We start from the raw sequence: 27,764 nt of genomic DNA, 5'->3' as shown, positions 1-27,764 counted from the left end.
CTTAAATGTTGAGGGTTCCTGCCTCTACCAACCCCTCAGGCAGTTAGTTCCAGATTCCAACTACCTTCTCGGTGAAAAAATCTTGCCTCAAATCTCCTTTAAACCTCCTGCCCCTTACCTTAAATCGATGCCCCCTGGTTATTGAAACCTCTGCTAAGGGGAAAAGTTTCTTCTTATCTACCCTATTTATGCTCCTCAATTTTGTATACATCGATCAGGTCCCCCCTCCACTTTCCCTGCTCTAAGGAAAACAACCCTAGTTATCCAGTCTCTCTTCATAGTGAAAATGCTCCAGCCCAAGCAACATCCTGGTGAATCTCCTCTGCACCTTATCCAGTGCAATCACATCCTTCCCACAGTGCAGTGACCAGAACTGCACACAGTACTCCAGCTGTGACCTAACTAGCGTTTTATACAGCTCCAACATAACCTCCCTGCGCTTATATTGTGCCTCGGCTAATAAAGGCAAGTATCCCATATGCCTTCTTAACCACATTATCTACCTGTGCTGCTGCCTTCAGGGATCTATGGACATGCACACCAAGGTTCCTCTGATCTTCTGTACTTCCTAGGGTCCTACCATTCATTGTGTATTACCTTGTTGTGTTAGTCCTCCCAAAATGCATCACCTCTCACTTCTCAGGATTAAATTCCATTTGTCACTGCTCTGCCCACCTTAACAGCCCATCTATATTGTCCTATAATCTAAGGCTTTCCTCCTCACTATTTACGACACCACCAATTTTCATGTGATCTGCAAACTTACTGATCATACCTCCTTTATTCATGTCTAAATCATTAATGTACACGACAAACAGCAAGGGTCCCAGCACTGATCCCTGCGGTACATGACTCATCACAGGCTTCCAATCGCAAAAACAAACTTCGACCATCACCCTCTGCCTCCTGCCACTAAGCCAATTTTGGATCCAATTTGCCAAATTGCTCTGGATGCCATGGGTTTTTACCACCTTGATCAGTCTCCCATGCAAGAACTTGTAAAAAGCTTTACTGAAGTCCATGTAGATTACATCAACTGCACTACCCTCATCTACACAACCAGTCATCTCCTTGAAAAATTCAAATCAAGTTTGTTAGACATGATCTCCCCCTGACAAAGCCATGCTGACTATCCCTGATTAATCCCTGCCTCTCCAAGCAGAGATTAATCCTGTCCCTCACTTTTTTTCAATAGTTCCCCTATCACTGGTGTTAGACTCACTGGCCTGTAATTATCTGGTTTATCCTCACTACACTTCTTGAATAATGGTACCACATTTGCTGTCCTCCAGTCCTCTGGCACCTCTCCTGTGGCCAGAGAGGATTTAAAAATTACTGACAGAGCCCATGCAATCTCTTCCCTTGCCTCACATCGGAGCCTGAGATACATCTCACCTGCACCTGGGGATTTAACAACTTCTAAGCCCGCTAAAACTGCAAATACCTCCTCTCCCTTTCGATGCTAATTTGTTCAAGTATGTCAGTCCCCCTCCCTGATTTCTACACCTACACAGTCCTTCTCCATATTGAACAGGGATGAAAAGTAATTATTCAAAACCTCACCTACGTCCTCTGGCTCCATGCACAGATTGCCACTTTGGTCCCTAATGGGCCCTACTCTTGCCCTTAACATATTTATAAAATGACTTGGGGGTTTTCCTTTAAATTGCCTGCCAGCGTTTTTCCATGCCCCCTCTTCGCTCTCCTAATTACTTTTAAGTACCTCCCTATACTTTCTATATTTCTCCAGGGCTTCTGCTGTTTTCAACCCTCTGTTTCTGCCATAAGCCTCTTTTTTTTCCCTTATCAAATCCTCTACATCCCTTGACATCCTTGAATTCTCACTATTTTTTTTGAATCATTCCCACTGGTCTACAAGTAGCTGCTCCCAGTCCACTTTGGCTAGATCCTGTCTTATCATATTGAAAATCGGCCTTCCTCCAATTCAGGGCCTTTATTTCTGGTACACCTTTGTCCTTTTCCATAACTACCTTAAATCTTACAGAGTTATGGTCACTATCCCTGAAATGCTCCCCCACTGACACTTCTACCACTTGCCTGGCTTCAATTCCTAAGATTAGGTCCAATACCACCTGTTCTCTTGTAGGATTTTCTACATGCTGGGTCAAAAAGCTCCCCTGGATGCACCCTTAAGAATTCCGCCCCCTCCCCACCAAGCCTTTCACACCAAGACTATCCCAGTTAATATTGGGAATGTTGAAATCCCTTACTATTATTGCCTTATTATTTTTACACTTTGCGGAGATTTCCCTACATATCTGCTCCTCTATCTCCCCCTGACTGTTTGGAGGCCTATAGTACACTCCCAGCAAAGTGATTGCCCCCTTTTTGTTTTTATGTTCTACCCATATGACCTCATCTCAGGAACCTTCTAAGACACCATCCCTCCTTACTGCATAATTGACTCCTTGATCAATAGTGCATGCCATATCCTCTTTTGCACCACCTCCCTGTCACACCTGAAGATTCTATAACCTGGAAGATTGAGCTGTCAGTCCTGCCCTTCCCTCAACCATGTGTGAGATTGCAATATTATATTCCCATGTGTTAATCAATGCCCTCAATTCATCTGCCTTACTTGTAAGACTCCTTGCATTAAAATAGATGCAATCCAGCCTTGCATTATTCCCTTGTGCCTTAACATATGCTTTGCCTTCCAGACTGACTTAATTTCTCTTCTATAATTGGCTGTGCATCACCCCTTACTGTACCTCCACTCTGTATCCCACCCCCCGCCAAATTGGTTTAACCAACCACAAACAGCACTAGAAAACCTTCAGGCAAGGATGTTGGTCCCATTCCGATTCAGGTGCAATCTGTCCGACTTGTATAGGCCATACCTTCGCCAGAAATAGACCCAGTGATCCAGGAAACTAACCCCCCCCCGCCCCCCCGCACCATCTCTCCAGCCATGCATTCATCCTCTCTATCCTCCTATTCCGATATTCACTAGCGCGTGGCACAGGGAGTAAACCAGGGATTACAACCTTTGAGGTCCTCCTTCTTAATCTGCTACCTAGCTCCATAAATTCTTTTGTTGCAGGACCTCATCCCACTTTCTACGTATGATCATATCAAACAGCATGTCCCTTCAGCTGTTCACAACATGCAAAGCACTGACCAGACCCAACCAGCCCATGTTTGCAAAACTCAAAACACAGTGCCCAGCATTCGAAATGTGATGCCGCAATTGGACAGCACTTGCCATACAATCCTGATTGTGCTCAAAACGACACTAACAACCAATTTAAGATTGTCAGTCGGGCTCGCAGTATAGCTCATTTACACGTGCTAGAAGCTACATATGTTGACAAACAGGGCCCTGTCCTTTTCAGACAGGAAGAGCAGGTCCACACATTGCGTCTTTTTCAACTAAAAAGTTTTGGGGCCAGCCATTTCCTGGTTCGTTTCCCAAGGCAATGCCTTCACAAGAGTCGACCTGCCTGGTTTGCAATTAAACAAAAGCTTGGCAGTTAACTGTTCCCTGGCAACTGTTCTCCAAAGCAACACCTCTACCAAGTCCAAATGCCAACCAATCAGCACTCTTCTCATAGCATAAATTGTTGTTCCCTTTACAATTGGTAGTCTTGTCCTGATGAGTGCAAGATGAAAAGCTTCGACAGCATGTTTCTTTTTTCAGCAATACTTCAGTTCTATACTACCAAACTTGTATGAATGAATTATAATAAAAAAAGTTACCCTATCACAGAGATCTGCCTTTAATTAAAATGTATTAAAAACTATCACAATGCATTAAAATGTGATTCTCAATCCATCAAACTCCTGTTAAAAGTTCTTACACAGAAGAGTACAAAGGAGTTCATGCATCTGAGGGATTGTAGCTTTTTCCCTGAACGCAAGCAACAGTAATACTGAGACAAGGGGTGATTCTAATTATTAACAACACTATTTTCGTCAAACTTCTTCAAGAGCAGATTTCATCGAGAAAGATATGTCTATCAAACACCCTTCTTGCCTGTTTCAATAATCTCTGTACCCTTAGAGTCTGCTCTCTTAAAAAAAACTGTACCATGCAAGGCACACAAAAAGGATAACACTCTCAACTACAGCCATAAAGAAAGGTTTCATGATTGTAGGATCTACTCAAAAGGATTTTAATTTTGAGGTAGTATAATTGTGCATGTCTCTTGGCCACCACATCTGTACACTGTTCCCTCTAAATCAATTTATCATTTACTGTGAAATCTACGGATTTGTTAGTAACAATTTCAATATCCACATCATGAATATTCACAGGAACATCATCATTAACTGGATTTTTCCTAAGTCTATAACTAGTACTTTCATCTTGTTTTCGTTCAAGTGAACTGTTATCACACCATTTTACAAACTTTTCCACCGAGTTTCTTTGGTTTCCTTCGTTATTCCTGGAGATCCATAAGTGCTACATCATCAGGATACTTCAGGATTATGTCATTGTATGCTGATTGACAATCAAAGTAAAAGCACACAGCCCTGAGGAGATCCAATATTCATTAGCATGCGCTCAGAAAATCATGGAAACTTCTACCTGTTGGTTTCTGTTGTAAAGGAAATCACTGATCCAAAGTAGCCGAGTAAGATTGACATCAAAGTTTTTAATTTTTTCAATAAGTTCAAATGGTTGCATAAGTATTAAAAGCTGAAAATTCAACAAAGGTAGCACGAGCATGGTTGCCCGATCTATCCATGTGCTGTTGGATCAGATGGACCAACGTCAGAACAGGGTGTCCACCAACTTACAAGGTTGATAGGCAAGCTATAACCAATTAACATGTGGAACAAGAGGATTTAAAAGATGATTTAACACAATGCGCTCGAAACACTTCATGACTATCAATGCAAGAGCAACTGGTCAGTAATCATTCAGCTTAGCAGGCAGATTCCATTTGTGTTCCTAATAGGAACATTTCCTTCCCCAGAAAAGAAACTGGACCTTGCCTAAAAGGGATATTCTTTAACTGAGTAGAAAATTATTATACATCATTAAAAGAACATATAAACAGAAGCTTACGTAGCCATAATTAAAGACTAAAAAAAACTGCTATATGTATTTAATTATAAAAGGAACAAAGCATGGGGATTTAAAGCTCTTCTCTCCCTGAAAACCACCATCAATATCTGTAAACATTGCTATCTGATTTAGAGTGACAAATCAAAGAAACCAAATAACTCCACACTGGAATATTTTGTAAATTATGTTGATACATTTTAATTGCATAATTCCAGCCAGCATAAAACTCAACCAGCTTCAGAAGCCAATCAGAGGCACTGAATTAACATTGCAATCAGTGTCATCTATTTTCTGCTTCAATCCTTCAAGCTCTTTCAATGGGACCTACCTTGTAGTTCATTCTTTCTGGTGATTGAAGAAAACAGGGAAAAATCCTGCACATATGTAGAATACTTTGAAGTTGATCTTTACTCACTTTTCTTTAGTGTTTTGAGAATTACTTAGAGCAGCAACGTACAAGGTATGTTACTCTCAGAAATTTCCTTAGGGCAACCTTCTCAAAAGCAGGTAGCCAGCAGGTAGCAATGGGTATCATTTTCCTTCATCCTGTTGGTGAAGCTACTGCTTAAAACGAGGTAGCTTTACCAAGATGACATCCTGCCTTTGGAATGTTATCAACTGAACTTCAAACAGTGTACAAGATTTTAGCTTAACCAGAATGAACAAACACATACATTTCAAACAAATCGACAGAAACAGCATTTCAGTGTTTAGAACAATAAAGGCAGAATGACCTGTGCAATTAATTACAGCACTTACCTTGATCAAGCTCAAATTGATCCTTAAGTTATGTCTGCCATTCATATGGTCCAGAAATTAAATATCAGTCAATAACTTAATTATACTTCTATTATACACACTTCAATTATCCACAATAGTCTCCAAAATATTGACAGCATTAAACCTCATGAAACATTGCCTCACTTCACAGAATCACAATCTTTACAGTGCAGGAGGTGGCCATTTGGCCCATCGAGTCTGCACTGGCTCGCTGAAAATGCATTCTAACTAATCCCACTACCTTGCCTTATCCTTGTAATCTTGCACATTCTTTTCAGGTAACAATCCAATTCCCTTTTGAATACCTCCATCGAACCTGCCTCCACCACATTTGCAGAAAGTTTGTTCCAGTCTCCAACCACCCTCTGGGTGAAAAAAAAAATCCTCACATAACTTCTACTCTTTTTGCCCATTATTTTGAATCTCTGCCCTCTAGTTCTTGATGTACACGTGAGTGGGAACAGTTTCTCACTATTTACACTGTCCATACCCCTCAGGATCTTGATCTATCAAGTGTCCTCTCAGCCTTCTTTTCGCCAAGGAAAACAAACCCAACCTCTCCAATCTATCCTTATGTTTAGTTGGTTATCCCTGGAATCATTCATACTTTCTCCAATGCCTTCACACCCTTCCTCAAGAATGGTGCCCAGAACTGGACAAAGGGCTCCACATGAAGCCTAATTAGTGTCTTTTACAAGTTCAACATGACTTCCTTACTCTTGTACTCAATGCCCCTATTAATAAAACCTCGGATACATGGGCTTTATTTACTGCTCTATCAACATACCCTGCCACCTTCTATGACTCATGTACATATACACACACTGGAGGTCCCTTTGTTCCTACACTTCCTTTAGCATTTCTCCCTTTATTTTATACTGTGCCTCCACATTCTTCCTGCCAAAATGAATCACCTCACACTTCTCTGCATTGAACTTCATCTGGCATTTGTTTGCCCAATCCACCAATATGTCTATGTACTTTTGAAGTTCAAGGCTACCTTCATCACAATGTTTCCAATCTTCATATCATCTGCAAATTTTGAAATCATGCCCTGCACACCACAGTCTAGGTTATTAATACACATCAAGAGGAGCAAGGGTCCCAACATTGACCACTGGGGAACTCCACTATAGACCTTCCTCCAATCTGAAAAATGACCATTTATCACTATTCTGTTTCCTGTTACTCAGCCAATTTCTTATCCAAGTGCATACTTTCCCTTTTATTCCATGAGCTTGAATTTTGCTCACAAGTCTATTGTGTGGCACTATATCAAATGCCTTTTGAAAATCCATATACACATCAACAGCATTGTCCTTATCAACCTTCTCTGTTAGCTCCTCAAAAAATTCCAGCAAGTTAATTAAACATGATTTTCCCTTAATGAATCCACAGTTTCCTTAATTATCCTGCACCTGTCAAAGTGACTATTGATTTTGTCCTGAACTACAGTTTCCAGAAGTTTCCCTAATACTGCAGTCAAAATGACTGGTCTGTGGTTGCTGGCATTATCCTTGCACCCCCTTTTTGAACAAGGGTGTAACATTTGCAATTCTCCAGTCCTCCGGTGCCACCCTTGTATCTAAGGAAGACTGGAAGATTATCACTGCCTTTGAAATTTCCACACTCACCTCCCTCAGTATCCTCGGATGCATCTCATCCGGTCCTGGTACCTTATCAATTTTAATTAAAGATAGCCTAATACCTCCTCCTCCTCAATTGTAAATTCCTCGAGTGTACCAGTTACCTCCTCTCTCACCTCTGCCTGGGTAGCATCCTCTTCCTTTGTAAAGACAGATGAAAAGTACTCATTTAATACCGCTGCTCCTTCTCCTGCCTCCACATGCAAGTCTCTTTTATCCTTAATTGGTCCTACTCTTTCTTTAACCACCTTTTTATTATTTACATGCTTAAAGACGACCTTGGGATTCCCTTTTATGTTAGCCGCTGGTCTACTTTCATGTTACCTCCTTGCTTTTCTGATTTTTCTTTTCACTTCCTCTCTGGTCCTTCTATAATCAGCCTGAACAACCATTGTACTTTCTACCTGATATCTGTCATACGTTTACTTCTACCTTTTCATTTTCACCTCTATTTCTCTCATCATCCAGGGTGTTCTAGGTTTATTTGTCCTACCTTTCCCCTTCAAGGGAATATACCTTGATATTGCTTGCAATACTCTCTTTGAAGGCAGCCACCATCTTTTTTGCCAACATGATTCCAACTCACTCGACTCAGATGCATTTTCATCCCATCGTAGTTGGCTTCCCCCAATTAATTATCCCTGCTCTGGATTGCTCCTTTTCCTTACCCAATCTAAACCTTATGATTCAATGGTCACTGTGCCCTACATGCCCTCCCACTGTTACTTGATCAGCTTGGGCCAACTCATTCCTCAGAACCAGGTCCAACAGTGCCTGCCCTCTCGTTGGACCGAAACATACTGCTGCAGAAAATAACGTTGAACACTCTTCAGAAACTCACGCCCTTCTTGTTCCTTTGCACTATTCCGATCCCAGTCTATATTTGGTTAATTGATGTCCCCCATTATAATTGTTCTATAATCCTTGCAACTCTAGTTTCTTTACAAATTTGTTTCTCTACATCCCTCTCACTTCACAGCATTAGGACATGAAATTCCCCAATCTGATATCAACTTTACAATTGAAGATTAAATTCAATCTATATTATTTGTTTAGTTCTCATCTTCATTCCATGTCCAGGATAAACTTTGAACGTGGCCAAAATTTGGAGATTTTTAATTTGCCACTTAAGGCAATTATTCACTGGGGTAGGGGATTGCCTTTATTATGGTAGAACATGATAGTTCTACTATTCTGTCCACTAATAAATGGTACATGCAAACTTTCCAACAGGAAAACGTTTGACAGAGGATGAGCAGAATTCAGTAGATTTGAAAAATCTGGAAGTTATTAAAAAAAATAAGATGTATAAATTATTAGCTTGCAGGGGCTTGAAACTCATTGTCCCACAATAAGAGCATTAAAAAAATGCAGGTTTAGTCAAAACATTTGTTTTTGGAACCTTTTCAAATAATTTTTGACACACAAGGTACGTACAACTTATCTGATTTCACGCCGCCTCCACCTCCACGTACGGCAACTGCTTGGCTGTTTTGGAAGAATCCACCTCCCCCACGAATTGCACTTGGGTGAGTTGGGGAAGCCATAGGGGGTTGACCAGGGCGGATGGGTTTAGCTAGACAAAATAAGAATGCATTTGTGAAAACATTAACTGCTTAAATCTTGCTTAGAGACCAAGTTATAGCTTTGCATTTTAAGAACTTGCTATTTGCATAGGTAAAAAAAAGGTCAGTCAATTTTGTACAATTTATGAACGGTGCATTGAATTACATTATATACAGAGAAACAGACAGTTATGCCAACTGGTCTATGTTGGTGCTTACATTCCACAAGCCTCCTTACATGCTAATTACCTCCACCAATTCTAATTGTCTATTCCTCTATTCCTTTCTCACTCATGCCTTTCTCTTAAATGTATCAATGCTACCTGCTTCACCCACCCCATGTGGAAGCAAGTTCCACATTCTTACCAATACTGAAATTCTGCAATAATCTTATATTTTTGCCCCCTTGTTCTGAATTACTCAAGTGGAAACTGTTTCCCCAAATCCCTTCATCAATCCATTCATACTTTTAAAAGACCTCCATCAGGTCTCCTCTTTTCCAAAGGAATCTTTAATCTTTCACCCAGTTTTCAAACAATTAATTCTGATTATATTTTCAGTTATGTGGTTAACACGATAAGAGTCCATAATTTGTTATAAAAATTTAGTTGCTACATTTGAGATAGATAGAGAAAACATGATTTCATTTCAATATCATAGAATGGTTACAGCATAAAAGGAGACCATTAGCCTGCCATGTCCATGTTGTCTCCCTGCTTGAGCAGCAACTTATTTCAATAATTAACAAAATAACTGGTTTTTAAACCATAAATTAAACCACAGGAAAAGTATTACATCAAATTATTTAGAAAACTTTAAAAATGATCAATTCATGACTAGGTAAATTGTTGGATTCTACACTGCTATAATGTACCTAACGTACCGATCTGTGCAGAGTGCACTCTCTTCGCCATGTTCTTTGCTCGCACAGCATCCTTGATGCGATCTACTTCCTGCTGGTAGCGTTTGCGATCTCGGGCTGCATTCTCTTTGGCTTCCTTTAATGCAGATTCCAAAGCCTTGACTCTCTCAGCTGTAGCTCTAAGTCGTTTCTCCAGTTTTGGAAGCTCACAACGGAGATCTGCATTATCTCGTACCAACTAAAGGCAATTATAACAACTTAACATTAGTAAATGTGAAAACCTGATCAGATTGTATCAGGGCTTAACAAAATTACAATTTAAAAGCAAAGAATTGGACAGTAACAAACTTCAGCAAAGATAAGATAAAGTTGAATGCAGTGACAGAATTTAAACTGGTTTATTTAATATACATAGAAGATACCCAATTTATTTCCCAGTCCTTGACCTATATGAGCCCATCAATGATTATGTTTCTATATTTTTAGAATGTTTCAAAGAAACTAAATGTTTCAAATGGAATTATAGTATTTTATATGTTATTGAAATCAGTATCATAAATACTGATCAAGTTTTAAAAAAATTCATCACAAACAAGAGGAAATGAAGTGAAGCTGCTTTTAATTTGTGGGGATTGATTTTATTGGTAGTCATGAATTAATTGAAAACTTTGATTTTTGTTGCTAAGAACCGAGCATTAAAGCAAGATTCAGCTATAAGTTTCTGATTGCTGAATAATCGCAATATTTTAAGTGTATTGCTTTTAATCAAAGCAGAGACAATGTAACTAGCAGTGATACTTTGAATAGCTTAAGGCCTGAAGAGACAAAAAACTGTGCATGTAACCTGATAGATTTAATTGCTTCAATGGCCCAGCTACTAACCTGGTCTGCCTTTGCGGGTAGATGGTTTAAATTGGGACAGTTCAAGCTATTGAACTATAGCACCGTAGAGCCTTGGGTACCAAGAAGTTTAAATATAGACTCATTGATTTGTATACTTTAAGTTAGTTACAGATCTTGAGTGTTCTGATTCACGGTTTATCGAACAAGGAAGCAAGATTGCTAGAAGGCATCCCTTTATAAGCCTCCAGACCAAAAAATTCAAACAGGACATGCCAGAAACAAGAATTACAAATATAAGTTGGACTATAGTACCTTGGTTTTAAGGGCCAGAATGCCATAGCTCAGGCACCACCTAGGGTTACAGAATGGAAACCCTAATTGAAATAGGAAAATCAAAATAATTGTAGCTGCTTATAAACTAAGATCAAATGCTTATAAATTCTAGCCTTCAAATCAAAGGCTCCCTTTGGTTTTAAAAGAAAGATGTTTTGTTTTAAATCTGCACTGCATCAACTTGAGTGTGATAGGCACAAACCCGTCAAAACTGTTTATTTATACCAGCAGATCTATCATGATAATGCTCAGTGAGTGACACACAATTTGGTGTTTTTGTGTGGAGGTTGTTGGGTGGGGGGGTTGGATGCACATCTTCAATGACAACATTGGTGAGATCGCCCCCTAGGCAACAAAATGTTTTCCAAACAGCAATCAAAAGACAACAGTATATTTCTCACCAATTGCGTGGTTCATAAACAAGTACCAACCGAGGTACTTGTTTATGACTGATTTACCTGTTGTATGTCAGCAACAAATCTGCTTCCCTCATGTTCCTTTTGGGCTGTAACTTAAAAACGGATGATCTTAATTCTGAAATTTTTTAAATTTTTTTAAAAGATCATGCTTTGCTTTCTGATAATTCTAAGTTGTGCATGATCAAGAATGAACATCAAGCTGCCTCAGTAAAAAAAGGACAACTGATCATTTATGACATACTACTTAGTATAATAATACAACCGAGTAAATCTCAACATAATAGAGGGAAGCAACTTTTTAATCTTTATTGTCCATCTATTTAGAACTTAGCTTTAAATAATAAATACTCAAACACTTTAGTTTAATCTTTTCTTTTGTGCATTTCTCTTTTACTGTCTTGCTATAATTACAGGACATCAGCTAATATACATTATGCATATTTTTTGCTTTCAAGGTTACCTCAGAAAAAAGCTGGAGTTCATAATTGATGTTGTTCTAAAGATTTAAACAAAAACATTCTGATTATTCCTAAAATTGTTTTCCTTGGGGTTTTGTTCAGTAATTTACCATTAGAATGGTTAGTGTTAAATGCAAGTCCTGGCATTCTGAATGGCTTGGCCTTGTGCCAATCAAAATAAATTATAGAAGCTGTAGGTGTGTAGCTGGATCCTGGCAAATGTAGGCTGTAACAAAAATCTCTTACGCTAATTGTGGTGGATCTGGCATCAGTGCTTAGGCTTCTCAAAGAGGCACAGGTCGTCTGCAAATTTTGTAATTTTATACCTTGTTACAGATTTTAATTTAAGCAGTAAGTAATCTATTTAGTGAAGAGTCCAGAATGGCAGCTAAAATGATTTTTATAAAATGGCAGCTTAATCATGATTGGCCACTTTTGATTTGTAGCTTTTGAAACTGTGATTGGTAGTTTCCATTCCTCATTAGTATGTTTCCTACTTTTTCAGCTGTTATTTGTTGCTGTTTTCTGAATATGAAATCTGTGTCAATCAAGCATAAGGTCTGACGTCTAAAGCTAAAGTTCATTGGCTTACCTGTTTATGAACCTTTGTGAGCTGTTCAAGGTTGTTCTCGAGAAAGGAGATTTTTTGCTTCTGTGCAGCACTACCACCAGTATCATCAGAATCCATTTCTGCACTCTGGGATAAAATACATTATATTGAGCCATGATAAAGATTAACAGCTGCAAGGCATTCAAACATTGAGTTGGAACTTTATTATTGTAAGACACATCTTTAATGAATTACAGTACAAGTAAATGTCAACAAACTCACCAGCCCAGAATTAATTTTTCTCAAGTGACTGAAGTAGAGTTTAATTTTTTTTAGCAATAATAAGCCAAACAAGTATAATACCTGGATTAACAGAGGCTTATCATATTCGTAGCTGAATGAAGATGATAGATTGTCATGTGTACTATAGTACTGTTCAATGTATTTTTTTTATTCATTCATGGGATATTGCTGGTTAGTTCAGCATCTATTGTCTATCCCTAATTGTCCTTGAGAAGGTGCCTTCTTGAACTGCTGCAGTCCATGTGGTGTGGGTACACCCACAGTGCTGTTAGGAAGGGAGTTCCAGGATTTTGACTCAGCGACAGTGAAGGAACGACAATATATTTTCAAGTCAGGATGGCAACTGGCTTAGAGGGGAACTTCTAGCTGGTGATGTTCCCATACGTCTGCTGTCCTTGTCCTTCTAGATGGTAGTGATCGTGGATTTGGAAGGTGCTGTCTAAGGAGCCTTAGTAAGTTTCTGCAGTGCATCTTGTAGATGGTACACACTGCAGCCACTGTGCATCAGTGGTGGAGCGAGTGAATGTTTATGGATGGGGTGCCAATCAAGAGAGCTGCTTTGTCCTGGATGGTGTCAAGCTTCATGAGTGTTGTTGGAACTGCACTCATCCAGGCAAGTGGAGAGTATTCCATCACACTCCTGACTTGCCTTGTAGGTGGTGGACAGGCTTTGAGGTGTCAGGAGCTGAGTTACTTGCCACAGAATTCCTAGCATCTGACCTACTCTTGTAGCCACAGTATTTATATGGCTAGTGCAGTTCAGTTTCTAGTCAATGGTAAGAGCCAGGATGTTGATAGTGGGGGATTCAGCAATGGTAATTGCCTGGCACAAAACACAGTTTTTTGCCGCTTGTCAGCCCAAGCCTGGATATTGTCCAGATCTTGATGCATTCGGACATGGACTGCTTCAGTATCTGAGGAGTCATCAATGGTGCTGGGAGGTCAATGAAGCAGCTGAAGATGGTTGGGCCGAGGACACTACCCTGAGGAACTCCTGCAGTGATGTCCTGGAACTGAGATGTTTAACCTCCAACAACCACAACCATCTTCCTTTGCGCTAGGTATGACTCCAACCAGCGGAGAGTCTTCCCCCCGATTCCCATTGACTTCAGCTGGAGCGCCTTGATGTCAAGGGCAGTCACTCTCATGTCACCTCTAGAGTTCAGCTCTTTTTTCCATGTTTGGACCAAGGTTACAATGAGGTGAGATGCTGAGTGGCCCTGTCAGAATCTAAACTGAGCATCAGGGAGCAGGTTATTGCTAAGCAAATGCTGCTTTATAGCACTAGTTCAAGAAGGGAAAATGGGGGGACGATGGGCAACAAATGCTGCCCTTGCCAGCGACACCCACATCCCATGAACAAATTAAAAAAGCCTCAGTCTTATCTTTTGCACTGATGTCCTGGGCTCCTCCATCATTGAGGATGGGAATATTTGTGAAGCCTCCTCCTCCAGTGAGTTGTGTAATCGTCCACCACCATTCGCAACTGAATATGGCAGAAGTGCAAGGCTTGGATCTGATCCATTGATTGTAGAATCACTTAACTCTGTCTATCATTTGCTGCTTATGTTGTTTGGCATTCAAATAGTCCCTGAGCTGTAGGTTCACCAGGGTGACACCTCACTTTTGGGTTTGCCTAGTGCTGCTCTTAGCATGCCTTCCTGTACTCTTCATTGAACCAGGGTTGATTCCCTGGCTTGGTGGTAATGATAGAGTGGCCAGGCCATGAGGCTACAGATTGTGGTTGAGTACAATTCTGCTGCTGCTGATGGCCCACAGCACCTGATGGATGCCCAGTCTGGAGTTGCTAGATCTGTTCAAAATCTATCCCATTTAGCAAGGTGGTAGTGCCACACCACATGATGGCAGGTATCCTCAATGTGAACATGGGACTTCATTTCCACAAGGACTGTGGGGTGGTCACATCATGGACAGATGCATCTGTGGCTGGCAGGTTGGTAAGGATGTGGTTTTTTCCTCTCTTTGGTTCCCTCACCATCTGCTGCATACCCAGTCTAGCAGCTATGTCCTTTAGGACTCAGCCAGCTCAGTCTGGAGTGGTGCTACCGAGCCACCCTTGGTGATGGACATTGAAGTCCTCTACCCAGAGTACATTCTGCGCCCTTGCTACACTCACTGCTTCCTCCAAGTGATGTTCAACATAGAGATGTACTGATTCATTAGCTGAGGTGGTATGTGATAATCAGCAGGAGGCCCAATTTTGGAACCAACCTCCAGATGGAGGGCAGCTTTGCAGGGTTGAAAGGGCTGAGTTTGCCGTTGTCATTTTCAGTGGCTACGTTAATGCTCGGTGGTCCGTCTCATTTCATTTCTTTCAGACTTTTTAGCAGTTTAATACAACTGAGTGGTTTGCTAGACCATTTCAGAGTCAACCACATTGCTGTGGGTCTGGAGTCACATGTAGGCTAGACCAGTCAAGGGCCATAGATTTCCTTCCCTAAAGGACATTAGTGAACCAGATGGTTCGCTATGTGACCATGAAGCCGCTGATTAAAAATCTAACTGGTTCACCAAGGTCCTTTTGGGAAGGAAATCTGGTGTCTGTCCTTACCTGGTGTTGGTCTTCAACTGCATACCAACACTTCCTTCACCTCTGACATGCCCTAGCAAGCCACTCAGTTATATCAAACAGTTAACATATCAAGAAGGTGACATACAGCCACCTTTAAGGGCCACTAGAGATGGGCAATAAATGCACAACAACATTCCAAAAATGTCAGCAATGGCAATCCCAAAACTGGAATTGCTGAATCCTAGCACTGAGTAGCAAACTTTGTGCAACTATTTCATTCACCAGTAGTGGAATCCTAAATCCTGATAACCAAAATCCATCCCAGATCAAAAGCCCAAACTACATCAGTGTTTCCACTCAAATTTCTCCTCAGGGAGGTAACCAGAACAATAGTAACCAGAATCCAAAGAGGCAATGTTCTGGACTTAAAGTACCAGTTAAATCACAAATAGTACCACTTTGCATTGAAAAAGAAAGTTGAGAAACCTATGCTACTAATCCTTTGTAATTCTGAATAACAACTGACATAGGACCTCTAGTGGTACAACATGATTACTGTAGCAGTCATCTGACACAAAACATTTAAAAACTGGCTGTGTTTCATGCAAGAGAGCACATAGTAAATTATCTTAGGGCAATTATATGAGTTGCTTTATATTTAATAATTTCCAAGTATAAAAGCAACAGTAAATTCAAATAAGAATTCCTAATTATACCAAGATATCTTAAGCTTGGAACCAGCCAATAGTCTGCATATCATACATCCTTTTCAATGTTTTAAGAAGTTAAAGGCAGTTGTGCTGTTGGAGCTGCTGTCAATCAAGATTGTGCAAAACTTAGATAAGTCATTTTAAATCAATTGACTGCATGCAATAAACAATGCCATGCAGGCTTATTACATTGATTAAAAAAACTTCTTGGGGGAACTCGATGATAATGGGTTAGAGACTGGACTCTCAGTTCTGGAGCACAGGTTCAAGCCTAGAATGATGGGCTAACACTTTCTTCATTTGCCGGCAAAAAAGGTCAACATTCAGAAAAGTTTGGAGAGTCTCAAAACAGTTCTTAATGGGCTTGGGTCCAACATTGCAAATTGCCCTTTGGACTAATGTACACCAATAAACTAGCACCGTAGATCAGTGGTCACAGGATCATGGCCATGAAAGGAAAATATTGCAGTGCCGTAATAAAAAGATGCTCTTCTGGGATTGGGGAAGAACAGACTGGCTTTGCATGTTAAACCTGGCCAGCTGGGTTTCTTGATGAAGAGTCATATTGGGCTTGAAACGTTAATTTTTTCCCTCTCCGCAGACACGGTCAGACCTGCTGAGTTTTTCCAGCACTTTGTTTTTATTTAAGATCTTCAGCTTCCACAGTATTTTGATTTTATTATTAATGCTGAAATTGGGTTCTTGAAATAGGAATTTCCCATTCACATGATCAAGACTTTGACTATCAAAGTTTACAAACTGTCAAAAGAGAAAATCCCGACAGAGCACTCAAAATTAAGGATGTAAAACCAACAGCAAGACTCTTGTAGTCCACAGACAAAATTACTGGTTTCACACTTACAGTAGGTTTTGAGAAGGTATTGATATATAAAATAAACCATATCTGTACTTGTATTAAAACTGGCCGTTGCATTACCCTACATAACATTAACTGTAATTCAAAAATAATTAACTGTAGGTAAAGCATTGTGGATGTCCTGAAGACATAAGAAAAAGATCTTGTATGTGTGTTTTATCAAGTCTATAACAGAAGCTAATTCTCGTAGACATGCTTCAGTAGTGTAAATTCACTGGTCCAAATTCAAATCTCCAAACAAATATACATATATGTACTTGCTTTTTGTATTGAAAGGAGCCAACCAAAATATAATTATTTTGAAAGCTGCGAATTCATTTCCATCATGTTCCAATGTTCTGGGTAATGTGTGACATTACCCAGAAGTAAAATCACTATTTACATACCTTTTTAACTCTGGTCGCTAAGTCTTGAACAAATAACTTCCGAAGGTTATGGAGTGTCTGGAGTTCTTTTGCCTACAGAAATCAAAATGAGAACACTGATTAACTCTTACACAGTAATTTTATGAAGGAATTCCTTAAAAAAATTCTCCAAAACCCAAACCTAACATCTTCAACTTTCACTTACCACTGTTTCTTCCAGTCCTTTGAGGTCCTGCCTTGCTTGTTCTCGTCGATCCTGCATAATGCTAAATGGCAGTATATTGTATTATTTAGAATAATGAGATATATTTACACAAACGACAACAAATTACATACACTACCAATGATTTTGGAACAAATACAAAATCTAATTCCTGCTCCTATAAACAGGAAAGTGTTTGAAATTTATGTTACTAATAATGTATTGAATTAGCTTGTCCTAAATTAATTTTGTTTCAATAGTACAGCATTGAGTTTTAACCTTCAAGTAACAGTAAAGTTTTAATACATTTTGAAAAAGTCTTAATATAGGTGCACATAAACCCACACATTACTTACGTCAGTTCATGTAATTTGCGGCTTTTTTCCTGATCTACAGTTTTTAGCTTTTCATGTTCTACATGTAGACGCTCCTGCTCTAGCATCATTTTCTGATTTTGGCTGTTATCAAATGGGAAAAGAACATGAATATAGTATATTTTGTTTTCAGCTGTAAACAAGCCACACCTAATAAAGTAGTAACAACACTCATGTCTGAAAAAATTATACCCTCCTTTGAACTCCAAATAGGCAGGGAAATCAAAGATCTCTCACAATAGTTCAGCAGGGGAGGCCAGAACATTGTAAACTTGAGTCTTTACTCAATTCTCAGCCAACATATGGTACAGGTTCTAGGGCAGTAAGGGTCTGATACAAGAACTGATCAACTTACAATGCCAATGCAATTCTTTAAAAAAATAAAGGTGCACCCAGAAAATAATAAGCCTTATTTAAAGAGGCTTGTAAAGTTTGAGCAGTTGTTGGGAGCCAAATACTTCGTTAAAGGTTTCAAACTGCATCCCACACTTGTCTAAAACATTAAAGATTCTTTTAATCAAAGTGCTAACTGATGTTATAGATCAGAAAAAAAATCAAAGGAAACTGATGTACTGCATAAAACTTACAAAAGAAACAATTAGACCAAATATTTGTTAATAAATTCAAGTATTGTGCTTAAAAAGTATTGAAACATACTCTTGAAGGTCAGTGATGAGCTTTTCCTTCTTTTCAATTTCATCCCTCAAACTGCTGATCTGTTTCTGATGGGCCTCACGGTGGCTCTGCATTTGTTGCTCTACAGCTTGCTATAGTCAGAAATGAATGAGAAATATTATACATCAGTTTAAAGTCTGAACAATCTATAAAACATACATATTGTTTCACAATATTTATCACTGTCATAAATGAAAATACAGGCCTGTACATCATTTAAGGCATCTGGACAAAATATCATACACAGAATTCATTCTGACAGTAACAATGGATGGAGTTACCTTTACTTCATTTGCAGTCTGCACTTTGTTCAAGTGCTCTTTTTCCATTTCATGTACTTTTTCTGTAAAATTGTAAAAGATCATCACTCATTCTGTAAAATCTCAAACTAACAAAACCTGAATTACTTAGAGCTTAATAAATTCAAAACAAGCTATTCAAAGACCATAATTAAACATTTACTTTCAGGTCTATTTTCTCCATTCTGTCAAATCTGAAGATAAATTTACTACTAGAGCTGAGATTTTAGACGTTTTTGACCTCGGTTTCCCTTTCCCGTGCGAGATTCCTAGCCTTGACCCCCTGGCAAACTGCAATAGTTTACTAAAATAAAAGTAAAATACTGCAGATGCTGGAAATGTCAAATAGGAACATAAAATGCTGGAAAAACCCAGGTCTGGCTGCACCTGAGGAAAGAGAAACAGAGGTAACATAGAGTACAACATGACACTTCTTCAGGACTAATTCTGAAGAACAGTCAAATTGGACTTAGCTCCCAAGAGTCATATTAGACTTGAAACATTAACTCTGTTTCTCTTTCCACAAATGCTGCCAGACCTACTTTTCCAGCATTTTCTGTTGTTACTTGCAATAGTTTACTACCATCTCGCCAAGATAGTTTTTTAACCTTGGTCCCCACCTCAGAGAGAATTCTTTGGCTAGGTGAAGTCCAAACCACGACTCCACCCAGCTGAGAACATTTTCTTGCCATGTTCTCCCCCATCTCTCCTGTTAAATTTTACTGGCCATGCCTGTCAGCCCACCCCACTGCCCAAACTGAGAATGACTGAAGTCCCTGGCCAACCCCACTGTTGAGATTATCTATGGAGTTTATCACCTTCTCTCCAGCTTCTCCTTTCCCCTTCTTAATGTAATCACACCCCTCCACCCAACCCTAAAATCCTACTTAATCCAAATACTACACTCAATCCAGGCGCAATGGCATGGGAGATCAACCAGCTAACATAAAATGTCTATTTTTTTTTGAAGATACAGAAAATAGAAGACTCTTAATTTCACTCAAGATGGAAACAAAAACCAAGGGCAGGATTTTGCGTTTTGGGTCCTGATCCCAACATCGGGGTCAAATGGGGATCCCGATTCCATACCCTCTGTGTCGAGAGCAGCTATCCGACCTCAATTTTACCTAAGTTGGATGGTGAACAGGCTCTTGAAGCTGGAGGCACAGGAGGCACTCCAGCACAGAAGGAGCTACAGCAGGTAAGGGTGAGAGAGAGGATGCCTCTATCAGGGCACCATCTCAAACTTAAAACTTTTACTGCAAAAAATGGCCACAGCTGTTGGGCCACCATTGAGAAGATGAAAGCCAAAGTCTACCTCGAGCGCTGCCCCCCCACCCAACCCTGTAGTCTGTCACTTGGAGGTTACCTCCAGGCAGATCTACTGCTGATGCCACAGTGGGGCCCGCAGGCCAAATGGAAAATTCCAGTTGGCCTCTCATTCATGGCCTTAATTGGTCTTTTAACTAGCATAATGGGCCACCTGCCGCTTGCAAGCAGGTAGCTACTCTACCCCCTTAATTCAGTCTGCAGCAAAATGGCTCGAAGGCCGGATGGTGCCAGTAAACCGGCATGCCGATTGGCTGCATGAAATTATGCCCTCAAACACGCCCACTCGCCTCAGTTCTCACCCCAAAGAGGTGAAAATCCTGCCTCATTTTACTCATCTCCTTCCACTCAAATTTCTGCCTCCTACAATTTAGACAAACTACTCCCAATTTATATAATTATAAACATCTTTTCTTGGTGAAATGTAGAGAATTGCAAAGGTAAGCGGTGAACAAAAAAATATATAATAGATGCAACTAAATACTGCATCAAAACATTTCTATAAACTATAATTCTTATTAAAAAATTGCATTCAGTATTCTGTAAAAATACTACGCAGCCCACAAAAACATACTCTTGCCAAGAGAGCTATGAATCTTAAACATACCTTGTGTCTGAAGCTTGACCAAGTCTTCGTTGAGTGAATCAACAGACTCTTCCAGATGTCTCTTTTTGTGTTCTACGTTCTGCAGGTACTCTGTGAGCGACTTGATCTTTGCCTCATGCTAGGGTAATTGATTTAAAAAAAATAAAGCTATGGTTTGACTAGAATGATTCAGAATCTCTTCCTCCCGCTCCCCCCCATCCCCCACACCACAAATTTGGGTGGGTCTCTGTATTAGGATATTTCTATTAAATGATAGACAGATTAAGGAGGCAATCTAGGTTATTATTTTAAACTTACAGGCTTTTGCCCTTTTGCAGTCGAATGTCTAAGAGTTAAAATTACAATGAGCCAAAAATAAGTTACTATATAGGCAGAGGAGGCAGAAAAGAAACCTACTTAGAAATGAGGGCAGTTAATGGGGAGCATCAAGCTAAATAGAAATAGCAAAACTGCGAACAGCTTTACTGAAACAATTTTAAATACAACTGTGTATTAATTGTTTTGTACACAAGCAACAGATTTTTAATCTCGATGTGATGGAATTGCTGCCAGTTTGATGTTTTATATCCTTGAACAGCATTTATCACTTTTACCCGCCCCCCCCTCCAAATGCCGCAGTGGACTCCATTGCGAGTCAACATTACTACAATATGGTTTACTAGCTCAGATCCAATCCAGTCATAGTGGCATCACATAGATTGACATAACCGTGGAACAAATGACCTGACTGAACAGAGATGGAAAAATTGCACAAATAATTCTAGAGATGCAAACCTTAATCAATACCTAGGTTGTTCATTTGTCAGTCAAATGTACCAAATTGGCTCTGGGCTAAAAATGCTGAGTTTGAGATGTTCATTCTGTCTTTTGAATCATGTTGGAAAATAAAGTCATTGCAATTTTACCAAGGGGTCCGCTGAAAAACCCATTTGATGGCCTAAATTTCAGACCTGGGGTATTTTAACTGTCAACCTTCCAGATGGGAAGAGAGCACAGAACAGTTTTCAGCAGGGTACCAAGTTACCCTTGGCATTCAGGTAACTGGAGAGGATTTCCAGGAGGTGAAAAGGAGCTCAGAATCAGAGTCATTGTGGGCAGGAGGAAGCCATTCAACCCATCAAATCCATGCCTGCTCTTTCTTGAGCAATCCAGTCAGTCTCATTCTACCACCACCCAGCACCACCCCCAAAGCCCTGCATTATTTCCCTCCTTGGTGCTGTTCTACTTTCCTTCTGAAATCACTGATCCTCTGCACTTCCACCAACCTCACAGGCAGCGAGTTCAAGGTCATTACCACTCATTGCATAAAAACATTCTTCCTCAGGTCTCCTGGTGGGAGGGAAGTTGAGACTTCCATTGTGGAGCTTGTAGAAAGACTCCTGTTCTTTGTGCCCCCACAAAAAGTTTCTGACTTACTCAACATACCTCTTTGAACTTCCCACAAACTGCCAACCTGCTTTATGCTGGCAGCAAAGCCACAGTAGCTTCCACACCCAGGCCCTTCCTAAAATGCCTATAGGATATTATTGCTGCAAAGGCAATACTAATTTTTCTAAATTTATGAAGCTCCTGCCTGCCGAGCACAGGAGAAAGTCATGTTCAATGAGGGCAACTAACCTCATCATCGGAATGCCGCACCCATTAACCTTCTCCCACTTGGTTTGACATATTGGTCCACTCAGTGGGCAGCCTATTTCCAGCTTTCATCAGATCAGGTAATGTACAGTGACATCTTGCCACAGGTTCAGTATATCTGATGAAATTTTATTTTCAGGTCCTTGTTCAGCTTTTTCTGGGAACATGGATTCATCTTCCTATATAATTTGATCACCACCTTACACCTAAAATGACTGCAGAACATAGCAATAGGTACAAATAACCTGATATGGGAAATTGGTGTAAATAGAGAAAATATTCCAGTTAAGTTTTCTATTCAATTTTTTAAGTGAATGAATGAGTGTTGGAGTAGTGTTGGATATTAGTGTTAAATAATATCCCAATGGCATTTTACTCAAAAACACTCAAAAATGTGAGCTTTTCTCAAATATTCCTTTGAGTAACAGGCACTCAGATGAACAGATTGAATTGAAAGAAAGTAGAAGGGTCAGAAGATCTGGTGATAACCACACCAGATGTTAAAATAATGCTATTTGAAAATCTTGGATAGGAGCTTTCTTTTTCCTTGATTTCACTGATTTGATTTTCACTGAGCTTCAGTGGATCAAATGGGAATCTTGTCTACTGGGGTTATGGCAAGGGAGGAAAAAGAGAAAAGTTACACAAACCAACTTAAGTTTATTTGAACCAAGCATCTAAACCAGCACTGTCTAACTGGCAGCCCACTGAAGAGCTTTGTACGGCCAGCAAGATTTCATAGATTGTTACAAGTATGAGGTTTATAGGATTGCTACGTTTGGGACTCTCTTTAATTTAGGGTAAAATGAAGTGACCACGTGACCTGACAGCAACAATCAAACCACCCAGGTTTTAAGATTAAAGAGGGACCCAGGTTGTTTTACTGGAAGTTGGTGCAAGATGTTCAAGCTTGTGGACAATCGCAAAAGCATCTGTGCTAACAATGGATAGACTGTTGTTCTCCAAGTAACAGGGAGGTGTTGAGAATGTCAGGTTGTAAACTGTTATATTTGAAACTGGTCACTTGATTCCAAGATAGACGAGAGTTGGGGGTCTAAAGGATAGTTACTCAGCAATGCAACCTGGATATGAGGCTCATACGATTCATTGTTGTGGAGATGGGCTTTGAGAGGGGAAGGGTTTCTGAGGTATCCCTTTAACTCTTAGAGTTAGTCTACAGGGATCCGAGAGACAGGGAGAACAACCAGAGGCAGCCATTCTCTATGGTTCACCACACAGGATTATGAGTGGGAGCTGTTGCTCAGATAAAAAGATCAAATTTGTGAGGGGTTAAAACAAGCCTGGAAGATATGCTTAGCTTGAGCTAGAGAGAGAATTTCCAGGAAAACTATAACCATAAAGGAGTGTTCTGGGGTTAAAGGTTACCAGGCTAGGAAAGGAAAAGAATGGAAATAAGCCCTTGGGAGTGAAAAATCACTTTGGAATGGTTCCGGGAGAATTGCATGTCTACTTAAACAGTGTAAAGTAGGATTTTCAGTTGTGTTAAATGTAAAGAGGAAAGTTTTGTTTTATAGTTTAAAGTATAAGTTGCCTAGAAAAGTAGCTTTTAGTCAACGTTGCTTTTGATTTGGTGGTTACAGTAAAAGTCTTGGAACATCAAATCTTGCTGTGGCATCCTTTCAACAATTCACTGGAAGTTCAAATTTCTTTTTTTCCCCAAAATGTTATTGGTCCTATGGGGATCGTAACAAGTAATATATTTAACTTTTATCATTTAGTTTCTCCTGGCTGTTTGAGTGATTAGAGATGATTTTTAGGTTCTAAACTTTTGATATCTGATTATGGCTGGTGGTTACGCAACAGTGGCCCAGATCTTCAGATCACTGGAGACCAGATGGAGGCCACATCCATTCCTCCTCCCCCACCACAATGCATGTCAGGACCCCTCAGAAGTTCCAAAGCAACGACTTTGTGGGAATTGCCTCGGGAGTTTGAACCTCCGATGGGAAATTCCCCTGCTCCCCAGGAAGGGAGTTAGAATCGGAGACTTCGGACAGTTCCAACTTACTTACTGGATAGTTACCCAGGAAACGTTAGGACAGAAAAATCTTATTCTAGCTCCTGGGTAACTATACAACTGACCATCCCAGTCATGGTCACTGACCCCACCCCACCCAACAACCGACCTGACTAGCGCCTACCACCTGACATCCCCCTCCTACTTACCCCTGACCCAATCTCACCACTCGATTCCCTGAAGCCTCACCACACCGCTCCCCCGGACCTGACTGCCTCCCCAACTCCACCCCAACCGCCCACTCTTTCTCCCCCACCCGCAACCTGACCTCGCCACTCTACCTACACCCACAATATCTATTCACTCAGACACTTACACACTAACAAGCTTTTTAAATGCACCAGCTTTTCAGTACATTAGTGAACATTTAACAGAATACAGCAGCTAGTGCCATAAAAAGGGGTGTGGCTTGACTTCCCCCCAATGATCCAGTGCTATAAGGAAGCAGCTGGATTGAAGGTACGCTTCACATTTCTGAAGGAGCCAGGTCAGAAGGTCGGCCAGAAACGTGGCACTCCGACGTGTCACAGTAAAGTGGAAGATTCGGGCCAATGCTGCTTTATGACTGATTGTAACTTGTCAGAAGTTACATGAGCCCAACAGATGGTAGAACTCAGTTTCCAGCTTTTATTTTAAAAGCAAAAGCCGAGAAATGTGGCATGGCAGAGATGTAATACACCAATTGTCAGTTTGTTCAAGCACTTGGTCCCTGATGTGCCCTGTGAATCATGACAACACATGTTTTTGTAGTTCTTTCCAATTTGAAAGTGCTGACACTGACTGGTCTTATAGAGGTAATTTATGGCCTCAATATAAACACAATGAAAAGGTTCATTGCTCAAATAATAGATCAAACAGATTAAAACTGTAGGATTTGTTGATGCTCTTCCTTGACACCTCTTCGGATTGAAACTGCAGCTAGCTGAATAATGAAATTAGCCAGCCAACCTTAGATTATTCCATCAGTTACCTGGGAAATGCGAAGTTGACAAGCTGCCAGTTCCTTTTCATTCTCTTCTAACTTCTGGTTACTCTCGACTTGCGTGCTTTCCAACTGCTTGCAGCGTTTCACCATGGTCTTCACTTCAGATTTCATTTTGCTAATGTACAGCCGTGCCACTGTAAATTCCTCATCTAGCAGACCACTTCCCTCAGGCTGCAAAGTAGTAAACTTACATTCACGTACTTTGTCACAATGTCAGGCAAACAGGTTAGTGAATACATTGATAAAAACAAAAAAACTGCGGATGCTGGAAATCCAAAACAAAAACAGAATTACCTGGAAAAACTCAGCAGGTCTGGCAGCATCTTCCGACTAGGGACTTTACAGCCTTCTGGACTGAATATTGAATTCAACAACTTTAGGTCGTGAGCTCCCTCCCCCATCCCCACCCCCTTTCTGTTTCCCCCTTCCTTTTTTTTTCCAATAAATTATAAAGATTTTCCTTTTCCCACCTATTTCCATTATATATAAAAAAAACCCCACTAGAGCTATACCTTGAGTGCCCTACCATCCATTCTTAATTAGCACATTCGTTTAGATAATATCACCAACTTTAACACCTATGTGTTCTATTGTACTATTGTCGTTGACATCTTTTGATGATCTGCTTCTATCACTGCTTGTTTGTCCCTACAACCACACCCCCACCTCTCTCTCTGTCTATCTCTCCGCTCCCCCCCACACACACACCTTAAACCAGCTTATATTTCAACTCTTTCTTGGACTCAAACTCAAGTTCTGTCGAAGGGTCATGAGGACTCGAAACGTCAACTCTTTTCTTCTCCGCCGATGCTGCCAGACCTGCTGAGTTTTTCCAGGTAATTCTGTTTTTGTAGTGAATACATTTCCAAGTTAGCTTATGTTTCAACAGTTTACAATGTTAAAGAAAAGCTAAGTTCAGCAAGAGATAGTTTCATTAGTTAAATCTCAGGCCGATTTGCTACTTATAGCAACTTGCAGTACTACAGCACTTGACTGTAGTAAAGCAACCCAAAGCACTTTCGCCAGAACAGTGTCACACAAAGTTTTACACCAAGTCAAGAAATGTGATCAAATGTTTGGTCAAAACTGTAGGTTTTTAAAGAACATCTTAAAGGACAAGGGGGGAGTACAGAAGTAGAGAGGTGGACAGATTTAGGGCTTTCCTGGTTGCCAGTGTTGGAGAAATGAAAATCAGGGTTAACAGACCAGAATTGGAGGAGTGCAGAGATCTAAGGATTGTATGACTGTATGAGGTTGGAGATATAATTGTTTAAAGGGCTATACATGAGGATATTACATTCTGCAGCAACTCCTGCTTACTAAAGCCAGTCCTTTCTGATGCTAACATTCCTGGTGTTTTAGCAGCAAAGCACCCCAAACAATAGTTTAGTAATTAAGTTCATCTTGGCTTATTGCAGTAAGATGATGTCTTTCTAAATTATAATGCTGCAACACCCTGTGGCTGAATCTCATGTGTTTATTTTCCTCTAATCTTACAAACACACCAAGATCAAGGTGGCTTGTTTATAAAATACAGACCGCAGGGCTTCATGGTAAACAACTCAGTGATTCACGTAAATATGCTGATGGCCCTGCTCTTTTCTTGCCAGAAAATAAACCCATCATTGCTTTTGAAAAATTAGCTATCCAGAAAAAGGGGGCTAGATTATATTCAAGAAGATTGAAGTCATCTAAAATTTGCAGATGGATTGTATTTTTTAACCCAACAGATGGTTCTTCTTTCAGAACCCAATTATGCACCGCTTGAGTGCATATTTTCAAGGCTCATTCATACCACTCAATCTTGATCATCATGACCTCTGTCTACACAAACATTTTTTTAAAATATTCTAAATGTATTGTAAGATACTTTTGATAATAGAAAGAATTGAGCCTAAAACTGCTTGTTCACAGTAATAAATCAAATGTCTATAATCTTTTAGATAACCTTGGTGCCTTTTCCAGTAACAAATTAAGACAAAATTTTCCTGCAGACAGAGGAATCTTAACAGGAGGAACCAGTGACAGCTTTGAACTTTCAAGCCAACAGTTTTTGCTCAATACAGCAGTTCAACTGAAGATCAATAGCATGTTAATTAACTCTCATGTGACCTAGACAACAGGTGCAAATGTCCCAATTAGAAAATCTACACTTCCAAGAAAATAACTGCAGATTGTATCTTTTGTCAACATTGACGGAGCTCCAGTTTTACAAGAATCTCAAAAATGCCCAAATCTGGTACAAAACGTACTTTGACATTAACCTGATTAGATAGAGTTTTTTCTCCTCTAGGTGGTCAACAGGCTACATAGATCTAGTAGCAGCCATGGGAGGCAATTT

At 40.0% G+C, this 27,764-nt stretch overlaps 1 protein-coding gene across 1 annotated transcript in view; it reads right to left on the bottom strand.

Annotated features, from left to right (window-relative positions):
* LOC121276022 (kinesin-1 heavy chain) overlaps nucleotides 1-27,764 on the bottom strand; it is a 128,836-nt gene that overhangs the window by 10,108 nt on the left and 90,964 nt on the right. Inside the window, exons 16-25 of the mRNA XM_041183965.1 lie at nucleotides 25,409-25,594; nucleotides 20,766-20,883; nucleotides 18,812-18,873; nucleotides 18,513-18,622; nucleotides 17,838-17,939; nucleotides 17,485-17,545; nucleotides 17,301-17,372; nucleotides 12,534-12,638; nucleotides 9,910-10,126; nucleotides 8,899-9,037 (exon numbers count right to left, since the gene is read on the bottom strand). Coding sequence (XP_041039899.1) covers nucleotides 8,899-9,037; nucleotides 9,910-10,126; nucleotides 12,534-12,638; nucleotides 17,301-17,372; nucleotides 17,485-17,545; nucleotides 17,838-17,939; nucleotides 18,513-18,622; nucleotides 18,812-18,873; nucleotides 20,766-20,883; nucleotides 25,409-25,594 — 1,172 coding nt within the window. The remainder of the gene's footprint in view (nucleotides 1-8,898; nucleotides 9,038-9,909; nucleotides 10,127-12,533; nucleotides 12,639-17,300; nucleotides 17,373-17,484; nucleotides 17,546-17,837; nucleotides 17,940-18,512; nucleotides 18,623-18,811; nucleotides 18,874-20,765; nucleotides 20,884-25,408; nucleotides 25,595-27,764) is intronic.

Source organism: Carcharodon carcharias, chromosome 3 (genome assembly GCF_017639515.1).
Source record: "Carcharodon carcharias isolate sCarCar2 chromosome 3, sCarCar2.pri, whole genome shotgun sequence".
In the NCBI taxonomy this organism is placed as follows: domain Eukaryota; kingdom Metazoa; phylum Chordata; class Chondrichthyes; order Lamniformes; family Lamnidae; genus Carcharodon; species Carcharodon carcharias.
Note: the sequence above shows the minus strand (reverse complement) of the source record. Positions and strands in the feature narration are given on the sequence as shown.